Below are 12,557 nucleotides of genomic sequence, written 5' to 3' on the forward strand. Positions count from 1 at the left end.
CTGGGTCAAATGTATCCTCCAACTCTGGAGGATGGTGCAGGTGATCAGATTTTTATTTACCATTACCGCGTACCAAAGGAACTATCACAATTCTCTCCAAATAAGTGACTGTCTTTACCATGATGTTTGAATGGTATTCCTACAACTGCCGTTGTGTTCTTAAGCATTGCTGTGGACAATAATGTTTGTTCCGAATCAATGGAAAACATCTTTCTGGCTTAGGACAGTTAATTTGCTTTACTTAAGTATATGACTAGCAGATTAATAATAACTTCTTGTGTCATTTTGGAAGTCTGGATGTGCTGGGCACTTCAAAATAAGATTGCTCCCCGCTATAAGTGTGTTTTCAATGTGTACACATTATCTGCCCTGTACCAAGGTGGATGAGTAACCATTATATTTAACTTCCGCTATACACATAGATAAAGTTCATCAAGGTTATCACTAGTTCAGCTGTTTATCTGCTTATGGCTGTCCCATTAGAGTCCTGGAAGTAAGTGACTTAAAATTGGCATTGTCTGAAGCAGATCAGGTTCTGGGAGATTATACTGATACCTTTGAACCATGTTTTTATAACAGTTTATATTTTGATCTTTCTATATCAAAACTTGGAGATTAATATGATGCTAGCGAATTCTGCGTCTCTTCGCAGTGTACTGTCTAGCAATTGGCAACAAATAAACAATTTCTTAAGTTGTCTTGTAATTTTCTTTTAATGGCCATTCATATTTGTTGTGTTAAAACAAACCACAGGTACTTAGATGATTTATTATTTTTTAAACATATTTGTTAAGTGAAGTGTAACTCATCTGCCTAATACTGTATACTTTTTAAATTGAATTTTGCATCCTAATTTAAAATTTTACTAGTTGCTACCTGAAAACTTGGAAATACTCCATATTTAAATGTGTCCTGTCAGTTAACCGACTTTCCACATATTATCCCCAACTTGGTGAGTTTTTGCAGCCTTTATTGAAATACTTTTGGAAATCCAGGAATACAAAATCTACTGGCTCCCCTTTATCGACCCTACTAGTTACATCCTCAAAAACTAAAGTTTGTTAACACTATTTACATTCCATGAAATCACGTTGACTGTCTGATTATACTGGGATTTTCTATGTGAATTGGTAAGTCATCCTTAATAAGAGTCATCCTAGATTCAGATTTCAACAGTTTCCCAATGATTGTCAGGCTAACTGGCTTGTAATTCCCTGTAGTCTCTCCCTCTCTTCTATTTATCTATTTAATGCTGCATTTGTTTATTTCTAATCAGCCTTGGGTCCATTCTAGAATCGGTGGAATTTTTGTAAATCATAACCAGCAAGGATAAATCCTGGGACCTAAACTATTTGCAACTATGCTAATGCCTTAGACAAATAGACTTGAGAGTAATGTATCCAGGTTCCTTACGATACAAAGCTAGGTGGGAATCTAAACTGTGAGCAGGACAAAGGGTTATAGACAGCTTAATTGAATGTGTAATAAGGTGACAGATGGAGCACAATGTGAGGTATTGTGGTCAGTGCTCCGGTCTGGCCAGCTGGGTGGCGTGCTTGCAATTGATGTGATTCAAGGGTACAGTTAGAGAGAGAATGCATAGGCGAAGGGAAGGCTCGCACGCCCAAACTTGGAGGCACAATCACAGAAGAGGATATTGATAATCACAATAACTTCAGTTTGTTGAGCTTCTCAAACAAACTGCCCATTAGCACAGAAGAATCCCTGAGCAACGTGCTCCAGAGGTATTACTCCGTTAAATCTGACCAGAATTACAATGTAAGAAAATTGGTAAAAATGTTGTATTTTAGATCTATTGTGGTAAGGTTTTTTAAAAGCCTCAGTTAAGGTATATGTTTGTTGCAGTATTATCAAAGAACCTGGGTAAGGTATCCAGACTGCTAGAATACTAAAGCTGCAATAAGAGGTCATTAAAGGTGAGGGTGGTTATTAATTTCAACCATTTACCTGTTTTCATAGAGATGCCGAAGGGAACATTGTTATGATTGCTGGAGATTCCCTGGAGAGTAGATAATTTGAGGGATTGTACATAGTCCTAGCTGAGCAGGTGATGGAACATCATAGTGGAATACAGATGGTATGATCAATGGGAGGAACCAAGTCTGTCTGTAGTTTTGCAGTCTGCTGAAAGTTTAAGTTAAACAGCAATTTTGCCAAATTCTGTCAGGTTGAGCAGAAGAGTCTGATAAGATGAAATGATCTTCAGATTTCTCTCTCTCCAAAGATCTGCACAGATATGCAAGTAAACCTGTTCTATTAACGTTATTTATGAATTGCATTTGAACTGTATTGGAGTTTCTTAATTGGATTTAGTAACTGATAATTTTAAAGCTATATTCTTTGATAATGTGATTAATTCTATGTTTAAATTAAATTTTGTTTTAACATAAAAGATACCTATGAGTCAGAGACATCACTCCTGGGTTGAAGTATCCTTTCCTTACAGTTTTACAAATTAAACCCAAAAAATTGGGGGGGATTCTTGCCTGGTATCCTAACAAATGTTGGTCTGGCCCATGATTATAACAAAATGAAGAGGTAAAATTTAAGAATGATAAAATTGTTTATCTCACTGATCAATAATGGATTTTGTTTGAAAAAATACATTGGTTTATTGAAAGTGATAAACATTGGAAAACTTTGTTTTCTGATTGCGTGGGTTGCAAAAGCACTCACTGTCTGTTACAAATGGGAAAAAGATGGGAGGAAGAAACTTGAGAGACTAAGGGGGATGGTCTGGAAGGAGTGAAACAACTTGAAAGTAGAAGAGCAAGAGGTTTAATGAAGTTTGAAATTTCCAAACTGAATATTGGCACGCCAATACATTTGGCCTACGGAATTGCACAGTTCTGAAAGTCCACATTTGAGGGTAGCACAGCTCCCTACGTTATTACCTGAACTTTCTGTAAATTTCTTGTGTTAACTGACTGGGCGAATGCTTTGTTGCTACTCGGTCAAAAATCAATTTTACAGACAAATATCTTATGTTTTTCATAAGAGTTTATTATCCAAAATAGAGATGGATGAATAAAGCACATACATACGCAATGCCTGGAGTTTTACTTGAAAAGTGGCAAATAACAACGGATGTTTTGGTGGGAGGCTGGAAGTTGTTGGGATGAATCAGAGTCTGGACTGTAAGGGGTTTGAAATGCCAGGCTGTTTGTGGATGTGAGACCAGTTTTGAAAGTTGTGCAGTTATTGATTTAACCACAGCCATAAAACATTACTTTGTTCCTTGATTTGGGTTGCAAAAAAAAACTTATGGTTAGATAATACTTTTACCAGATGGTTAATGACATTCTGTTGTGGAATTATAATTTGAGTGGTATTTGATTATAATAATCTTGGGAAAAGTAGTGGATATTCTGACCATGAAGAATTATGTTTTATTTAATCAGGGAAGTATCTCTGGGTCAAAGCTTTCAATGTTCATATCCAGTGATGATTAGTGTTACAGTTAAATGTTTTTTATTTGAAGATTTTATCTCCAATTGAAGAGGGTGAGAGGCAATTAGCTAATCAGTGCCATTTGGTAATGATATAGTAAATTGATAATCTTATTGTGTTTGTAATTTTAACCTTTACACTGACTTCTCATTCCAACTATTATAAGAAGCATTGGCGGCTCATAGCTGCTCAACAGTTTATAGTTGTTTTTAACGTTATGCTAGTTTAAAAAAATAAATGATTTTAGTACATTATAAGCAGTACAAGCATCATAATTTAAACAAAGTAGGATCAACATGGATCCTGAAAACATTGAAAGGTAGATAATCAGATGTAAATACCAGTCTTTAATATAGGCAATCAGGGTGGTGCTGTAGTTATCACTGCTGAGTCATGGCGCCGAGGGCCCAGGTTTGATACCGGCTCCGGGTCACTGTCTGTGGAGTTTGCACTTTCTCCCCATGTCTGCGTGGGTCTCACCCCCACAACCCAAAGATGTGAAGGGTAGGTGGATTGGCCACGCCAAATTGCCCCTTACTTAATTGGGGGGGGGGGGGGGGAAATTAATTGAGTAGTTACATTTTTAAAAAAAGAAGAAAATATAGGCGACAATTTTTAATGCAATCGGGACTCACCTATATTTAAACGCAACTTGTATGCTTGACACATAAGAAGACACTGCTGGCTGTCGTGTCTCAATTTAGTACAGTCTACAAATTTGTGCTATTGAGGCCTCAAGAAACTCCCATCCAAGTTAGCCGTACTGCTTAATCTTTACTTTACTGGCATCATATTTTTGAAGTTGAATGAACTGGATACTCATTTAGCTAGTTTATTCATTCAGTCTCTTCCATTAGAAAATTACCTTTTATACCATAAATGGTGATTATTCCTTTTCGTTAATGAGAGCTGCGGCAATTAATTTAAGGAGCTATATTTCAACAGAAATTTTAATGAATGGGTAGTTGCCGCCACCTTCCCGTACAAAATGTATCTGCTCAGGTTAACATCTAATTAAGTCATTTGGAGGTATTCCCTTTAGAGACCTTCGAATCTAGAATCTCTACAGAGCAGAAGGAGGCCATTCAGCCCACCTAGTCTGCACCGACTCTCCGAAAAAGCACCCCACCCAATCTGTACATCCCTGGACACTTAAGAGGCAATTTTATCATGGCCAATCCACCTAACCTGCGGCACTGTGGAGCAGTGGTTAGCACTGCAGTCTCACAGTGCCAAGGACCCAAATTCAATTGCAGCGTTGGGTGACTGTGCAGTTTGCACATTCGCCCTGTGTCTGCGTGGGTTTCCTCTGGGTGCTCCGGCTTCCTCCCATCGTCCAAAGATGTGCGGGTTAGGTGGATTAGCCCTGCTAAAATTGTCACTTAGTGTCTAAAGGTTAGATGGGGTTACAGGGATAGGGTGGGGGGAGTGGGCCTGGGTGGGGTGCTCTTTCAAAGGGGTCAGTGCAGACTTGATGGGCAGAATTGCATCCTTCTGCACTGTAGAGATTCTATGATCTTTGGACTGGGAGGAAACCAGAGCACCCAGAAGAAACCCGCACAGGCACGGGAAGAAACTGCAAACTCCACACAGTCACCCAAGGCAGGAATTGAAACATGGTCTCTGGCGCTTTGAGGCAGCAATTCTAACCTCTGTGCCACCTTTGGCACTGATGTCATCAATGGTTTGATTATATTCTCACGTAATTTTGTAAAAAAAAGTCGCAACCCTTGTTTTTGATAGTCTGAATATTATTTTTATTTTTTTTAACTTCCAATAAAAAAAAGAGAACATGTTTGGAAATGCTCAGGTTTGACAGCAACTGGAGAGAGAAACAGAATTAAAATTTCAGATCTACCTTCCATCAGAACTATTACAAATTAGAATCCTAGAATCCCTATAGTGCCGAAGGAGGCCATTTCGGCCCATCGAGTCTGCACCAACTCTCCGAAATAACACCCTACGTAGGCTCACTTCCTTGCTGCACCTCCTAACCGTTGAGCACTAAGGGGCAATTTAGCACGGCCAATCCACCTAACCTGTGCGTCTTTGGACTGTGGGAGGAAACCGGAGCACCTGGTGGAAACCCACACAGACCGGGGGAGAACATGCAGACTATATACACATACACACACACACTCAGGTTCCTGGTGCTGTGAGACAGCAGTGCCACCTGTGTCATAGAATTACATAATCAAAGCAAGTGAAAGGGTGAGGGTGGGAAGAAGAATAAATTAGAAGGTCTGTGAAGGAGTGGAAGGGTCTCTTTTCAGAGTTGGCTTCCTCTTGACTGTACTTGAAATGAAATGAAAATCGCTTATTGTCACAAGTAGGCTTCAAATGAAGTTACTGTGAAAAGCCCCTAGTCGCCACATTCCGGCGCCTGTTCGGGGAGGCTGGTACGGGAAATGAACAGTGCTGCTGGCCTGCCTTGGTCTGCTTTCAAAGCCAGCGATTTAGCTCTGTGCTAAACCAGCCCCGAATGAAAATTGATTATTGTCACAAGTAGGCTTCAATGAAGTTGCTATGAAAAGCCCCTTAATTTAATATGACAGCTGTGGTGCTGCAGTCCTTCCGCCTCCTGGCCCATTTTGGCTACTCTTCCTATGGGAGTCTGAGCAGTATTAAAGAGCCACCAGACTCGCATAAACCATGCATGCATTTTCAACAGGAATCTCTGTGGACTGCAGGAAGAGAACCCTGGCAAATGCCTTTTTACTTCCCAGGCTGTGATTGGCCTCAAACTCGTCTTTCTGATGAGTGTCACATTGAGGCTTGAGAGCCCATTGGATCTTCAATGGATGCCCGAACACACATTTTATTAAAATTCAACTTCTGAAGTTAAAAAAAGTTGTTTCCGAGACCCCAAAAAAGAAAATTATGCCAGATTTTTCTTTGTTAGAAAGTGGAAGTTCCAAGTACTGTGTTTTTCTAATGATTAGCAAACACTGAATGACAATGTTTGCCTTTCAGCTGCATCTATTTATGATTCTGCACGATAATAGCAGCTCAACATCTGTGATTTATATCCACACCGGGACTTACCACAGGGAAGCTTCAGGTGCAACAATAACAGAAAAATTGAATTGTTCAAGAGGTCCAGATTTATATCTTTAGATAAAATCTGCTGAGCCAATGCCTCTGTGCATTACAAAGGGGTGGGGCTGTGTAGAGTCAAACTAGCTTGGTATGTGTTCATTTTGATTCTGTTATGATTTCCTACAGACCTACTTCAGTGGCAGTGGCATCTCTTTCCCCGCACCCACCATACTTTGTGACTACTGGAGAAGGTTAAATTCCTAACATTATAGTGTACACTGTTACTAAGGAAGGCTGCAGTATCAGCTTGTATAAGTCCTTTTAAAAAAAAAAAAAAAAAAATAGCAGTTACTATTTTCCACGACTGAAGCATAATTCTTCCTAGATCTTCCTTGGAAGTAGCACATGGAACTGTGCAGCAGCGTGGTCATGTTACAGGTGAGTGAGGATGAAGATAGATGAACTCTTGGAACCTTACAATTTTTGTCATATGCAACATTACCCCATTTGTTGGATTGTTTATTTGTACATAGTAAATTTGATGATCAGCCATAGTAAGATTTGTCTCGGTTGGACTCTCTTATTTTGTCTGATGCTTCTTTGGGCTTTGGTTTAGAAGATCCTTCTGCCAGCTTTGTAGTCCTGTTGAATTCAATGAATGTAGCAAATCAGTTATCAATTCTTACTGTGGATAGTCTCAACACAGTTCAACCCTAATAGTTTTGCTAACATTTTAAGATCAAAATATGCATCTCCTGCCTTCTGTTTGTGAATCTGGCAATGCTGAAATAATACTTACATCTAGATGCTTTTGCATTCAAAGTTTTGATACAAAAATTACGACTGTGTTTTAATTCGAATGTCTACTACTGGTGTATTGAATTGTTAATTTCAATACTGGACTCAACTTTTGGGATAAGTTATTTTAGTAAAAAAACATCGGCGTGTAGACAAGGTGTGCAGACGATTTCTATTCCTGCTTTAAATTTTCCCACGTATCTGATTAATTCAACAAATATTATAACTAGGCTATTAATCAATTTCAGGATATAAATGGTGAATGAATGATAACATTCTGATTCTGACTGATAAGGGACTTTATTGTAGGGTTGAAGGGGAAAAGAGGTAACCTGTAGTGCAGAACCTGCTTATGGCTTGCTGAGGTTTTGTCTTCTGCGAGTTGTTGTCATGGAGAAAATGAGAGGTATCAACTGCATTTTGCAATTGAATTCCCTTGCATCACAAATGTGTTCAATGAGGTACAGAATAATAAAGTCTAGTACGTAAGTGTAGCTACTGCCTGCACTATGCCTCAATTCTTTAATTTTGTGATTGTGACAGATTCTGCAGGGTTTTCTATTGACCTAGTTGTCATGGTGACAATGGCTGGAAATGGATTTCAACTGGATTAATTTTGATAGAAAGTGATTGTGGAGAAAGAGTTAACAACAGTACCATTGTTTGCCATTTCCTCAAATATTTTAATGTGTTTTGCTTTTAATTTTTATAAAAGAACAAACTTCTAATTCTTCAACAGATACTTTGAAAGAATGGCGAGCCATGTAGTATTGGCTGCTTAAATGTTGCAGCAGAAATAGGTGTATAACTTGGCCATCTGCTATACTGATGCGTGAACCTTCCAGCAAACTTTTGTGACAGAACTTGAAGTCATAAAAACAAATAATGAAATGAAAATCGCTTATTGTCACAAGTAGGCTTCAAATGAAGTTACTGTGAAAAGCCCCGAGTCGTCACGTTCTGGCGCCTGTTCGGGGAGGCTGTACGGGAATTGAACCCTGCTGCTGGTCTGCCTTGATCTGCTTTCAAAACCAGTGATTTAGCCCTGTGCTAAACCAGATGAATTTCAGAACATTTCAACCATGTGTTATTTATGTTTGATTTGATTTATTGTCATGTGTATTGAGGGACAGTGAGAAGTATTGTTCTGCTTACAGTCCAGACAGATCATTCCATACATGAAAAAACATTGGACATGGGTAAATAAACAATGTAAATACACAGACACGGGCATCGGGAGAAGCAAACGTAGTAATACTCAGTAGAGAAGATGTGTGAAGAGATCAGTCCATCAGAGGATCATTCAGGAGTCTGGTAACAGTGGGGAAGAAGCTGTTTTTGAACCTGTTAGTGCGTGTTTTCAGACTTTTGTATCTCCTGCCCGATGGAAGAGGTTGGAAGAGTGAATAATCTGGGTGGGAAGGATTATGCTGCCCACTTTCCCAAGGCAGCAGGAGGTGTAGACAGAGTCAATGGATGGGAGGCGGGTTCACGTGACAGACTGGGCTGTGTTCACGACTCTCTGCAGTTCCTTACTGCCTTGGGCTGAGCAGTTGCCGTACCAGGCTGTGATGCAGCCAGATAAGATGCTTTCTATGGTGTATCTGTAAAAATTGGTAAGAGTCAATGTGGACATACTGAATTTCCTTCGTTTCCTGAAGAAGTATAAGCACTGTTCTGCTTTCTTGGTTGTAGCGTCAACGTGGGCAGACCAGGACAGATTGTTGGTGATGTGCACACCTAGGAATTTGAAGCTGCCAACCATCTCCACCTCGGCACCATTGATGCAGACAGGGGTGTGTACGATACTTCGCTTCCTGGAGTCGATGACCAGCTCCTTAATTTGCTGGCACTGAGGGAGAGATTGTTGTTGTTAAAGCATGCCACGAGGTTCTCTTCCTCCCTCCTATACTCTGGCTCATTGTTGATTGAGATCTGATCCCCTGCGGTCGTGTCATTGTAGATGGAGTTGGAGCCACATTTTGCCCCACCGTCCTTTGTGTGTAAAGGGAATATAGTAGGGGGCTAGGTACGGGGCCCCGGTATTGAGGATTGCCGTGGAGGAGATGTTGTTTATCCTTACTGATTGTGGTCTATGGGTCAGGAAGTGAGGATCCAGTTGCAGAGGGAGGAGGCAAGTCCTAGGTTTTGGGATTTGATATGAACTTGGTTGGGATTATGATGTTGAAGGCAGAGTTGTAGTCTATGAATAGGAGTCTGATGTAAGAGTCCTTGTTGTCGAGATGCTTGAAGGATGAGTGTCGGGCCAGGGAGATGGCGTCTGCTGTGCAAATTGCAGTGGATAAGGCATTCTGGGAGTATGGAGTAGATGTGTCAACCTCTTGAAGCACTTCATAATGATCGTAGTCAAGGCCACCGGACGGTAGTCATTGAGGTATGTTGCATGGTTCATCTTTGGCACTGCTATAATGGTGGTCTTCTTGAAGCAGGTGGGAACCTCGGAACGGAGTAGGGAGAGGTTGAAGATGTCCGCGAACTGATATGAGTGCACGACCAGGGACTCCCTTGGGACCCGTTGCTTTCTGAGGGCTCACCTTCAAGAAGGCCCATCTGACATCGGAAGCTGTGATGGGGTGTGTCCGTTGCTGCTGAGGCAGTTGACACTGGTTTCCTGCTCAAAACGAGCATAGACTGCATTAAGTTCATCGGGTAGGGGTGTGCTGCTGCTGGAAATTCTACTTGGCTTTGCTTTGTGGCCTATTGTGTTGTTTAAGCCTTGCCACAAGCAACGAGAGTCCATATTGTTAGTCTGTGACTCTAGCTTAGTCTGGTATTGTCTCTTGCAATCCTTGATGGCTTTGCGGAGATCGTACCAGGATTTCTTATGTAGGTCAGGGTTGCCTGTCTTGAACGCCTCCGACCTGGCCTTCAGTCGGGAGTGAATCTCCCCATAAAACCATGATTTCCGATTGGGGAATGTACATACTTCTTTGGCACGCAATCTTCTACACACTTGCTGATGAAGTCTGTGACGGTGGCGGCATACTCATTTATGTTGGTTGCTGAGTTCCTCAATATGGACCAGACCACTGACTCCAAGCAATCATGCAGGAGCTCTTCTCTTGCCTCGGACCATATATTACCTGCTTGTTACAGACACATGCCTACTCAAATAATGTATTTTGAACAAGGAGGATTAATTTTTGAGAAATTGTGCATTCAGTACTTCAATACTAAAGTGCACTGATGATTGTGGAGCAAATTATATAAAATTCTGAGCCCTGTAGAAAATAATTGTTCATGCTGGTTTCCTTAATTCATTTGAATTTGAAATTAAATAGTTGGATAGTTAGTTAAATAAATGAAGTGTTAACACTCAAAAATGTAGAGCATCAGACCTTCCAGATGTGGTTAGTCATTATTTAACAGGTACTTCAATGCATTGACCATATATGTAGCCTATTATTGCCATAGAGGGAGTGCAACGAAGGTTCACCAGACTTGTTCCAGGGATGACCTAATGAAGCAAGTTTGGGCAAGTTCTCGAGTTTCACAGAATAAGGTAATCTAATTGAAACCTACAAAATACTTAAAGGGATAGACCGGGTAGATGCAAGTAAGATGTTTCCCTTGATTAGAGAATCCAGAACAATGGGGCACAATTTAAAAATAAGGAGGACATCACTTGGAACGAAGATGAGGAAAAATGTCTTTATGCAGGGGCTGTGTATCTTTGAAATTGTCTACCCCAGAGGGCAGTGGAAGCTGACATTGTGTATGTTTAAAGCAGAGGTTGATAGATTTCTGATTAACAAAGCATAAAGGATTATGGGGATGGTGAGTGTTAAGGCATTGAAATGTCCGATTGAATGGTGGAGCTGGCACGACAGGTTGAATGATCAACTCCTTTTCCTTTCTAGCATGTTTTCTTAAGCAAAATAAATTAATTCAATAATTTGTTATCTAAAGGGCGGCATGTGGCGCAGTGGATAGCACTGGGACTGCGGCGCTGTGGACCCGGGTTCGAATCCTGGCCCTGGGTCACTGTCCATGTGGAGTTTGCACATTCTCCCCATGTGTGCGTGGGTTTCACCCCACAACCCAAAGATATGCAGGTTAGGTGGATTAGCCATGCTAAATTGCCCCTTAATTGGAAAAACAAATTTGTTATCTTATAATCTGTGGCTTTGTATTAATTTCTTTAAAACGTACTGAATTGGAATCCATAGTGCATTGTGAGAATGTTAGAAGGATGCTTATCCTGTTTGGGACAATGTTAAATACAGAACAACACTCATAAAATGTTGCAGCACGCCATCATGAATTGCATGGCATTCAGTAAAGTGTATTAAAAAGAACATCTAGTCAGAACAAGGAGTAACTTCTGGCAACAGATACAAAATGTTTCATATAACTTGGATTGCTCCACTGATTATTGTACTTGTTCTTCAGGGCAAGCACACTTTTTTTGTTTTAACTTGGCACCATAAGAATTAGTCTTAGAAAATGGTTAACCTGACATTTGGGATGGATGTGAAGGAGGGACCTTGGCCTTCTGTCAGGTTTAAAATAACCTGTATGATCAGTTTGCAAGTAGATTACATTATCCCATCTTCCTACAGTTCATTTAATTTTTACATTTATATCTTTGTGGTTTGAAGATAAAATGAGAAAAATTTAATTTTGTAAGTGCCTTAAAATGATATTTTTGGTGTTTTGATTGCAGAAGGTGCATAGCTTTGCAAATTAAGAAGGATTCAAGATTAATGAGGGTTCAAGAAAATATTCCTCCCTTCACATCGCACCTGTGCACAGTCACTAATTTTGTTGTGTCTCATAATTGTTCTTCTCTTCTGCGTTTTCTCTTTTCCCGTGTGTTAGCTTCACTCGCAATTCATATTTTCTGTACTTTTCTCCAGTCTTTTGCTATGGTACACTTGTTATCCTGGAAGCTCACTAAATTTTATTTAGTTTTTTCATATGTGTCTTACACTTGAACAAAAAGATAGGTGGATGTCAAACTTTTACGATGAAAAATTAGTTATATTTCAGAAATCTTCTGCAGGACAGTAAATTGGATCCCACATGCCACCTCCTTAGTCCTCTCTGCAGTGAACCAATTTTCCCACACTCTAGCCTTCCCAGGATCCCAAGATTCCCTTTTAGCTGCTGTTAGTACATCTCAATGAAGAAGTGGCATATAGACCCTCTGCCACCAATTAGCTAAAATCTGACATACTTCCTGGGATCAGGTACTCCATGTTTTTTTTGATACATTCACAAGATGA

The 12,557-nt window shown here is 40.2% G+C and overlaps 1 protein-coding gene across 2 annotated transcripts in view; it reads left to right on the forward strand.

The window, feature by feature from the left end:
- Window positions 1–12,557, forward strand: part of LOC140420959 (fibronectin type-III domain-containing protein 3A-like) — a 174,342-nt gene that overhangs the window by 83,517 nt on the left and 78,268 nt on the right. The window contains exon 1 of one of the 2 annotated variants that reach the window (XM_072505160.1): window positions 6,873–6,948. The exons of the other annotated variant lie outside the window; for it this stretch is intronic. Within the exon in view, the coding sequence (XP_072361261.1) occupies window positions 6,916–6,948 (33 nt within the window). The 5' untranslated portion in view covers window positions 6,873–6,915. Of the gene's footprint in view, window positions 1–6,872; window positions 6,949–12,557 lie in introns of those variants that run through there. 2 annotated transcript variants of the gene reach the window in all.

The sequence above is a fragment of the Scyliorhinus torazame genome, chromosome 5, assembly GCF_047496885.1.
Source record: "Scyliorhinus torazame isolate Kashiwa2021f chromosome 5, sScyTor2.1, whole genome shotgun sequence".
NCBI classification, from domain to species: Eukaryota; Metazoa; Chordata; class Chondrichthyes; order Carcharhiniformes; family Scyliorhinidae; genus Scyliorhinus; species Scyliorhinus torazame.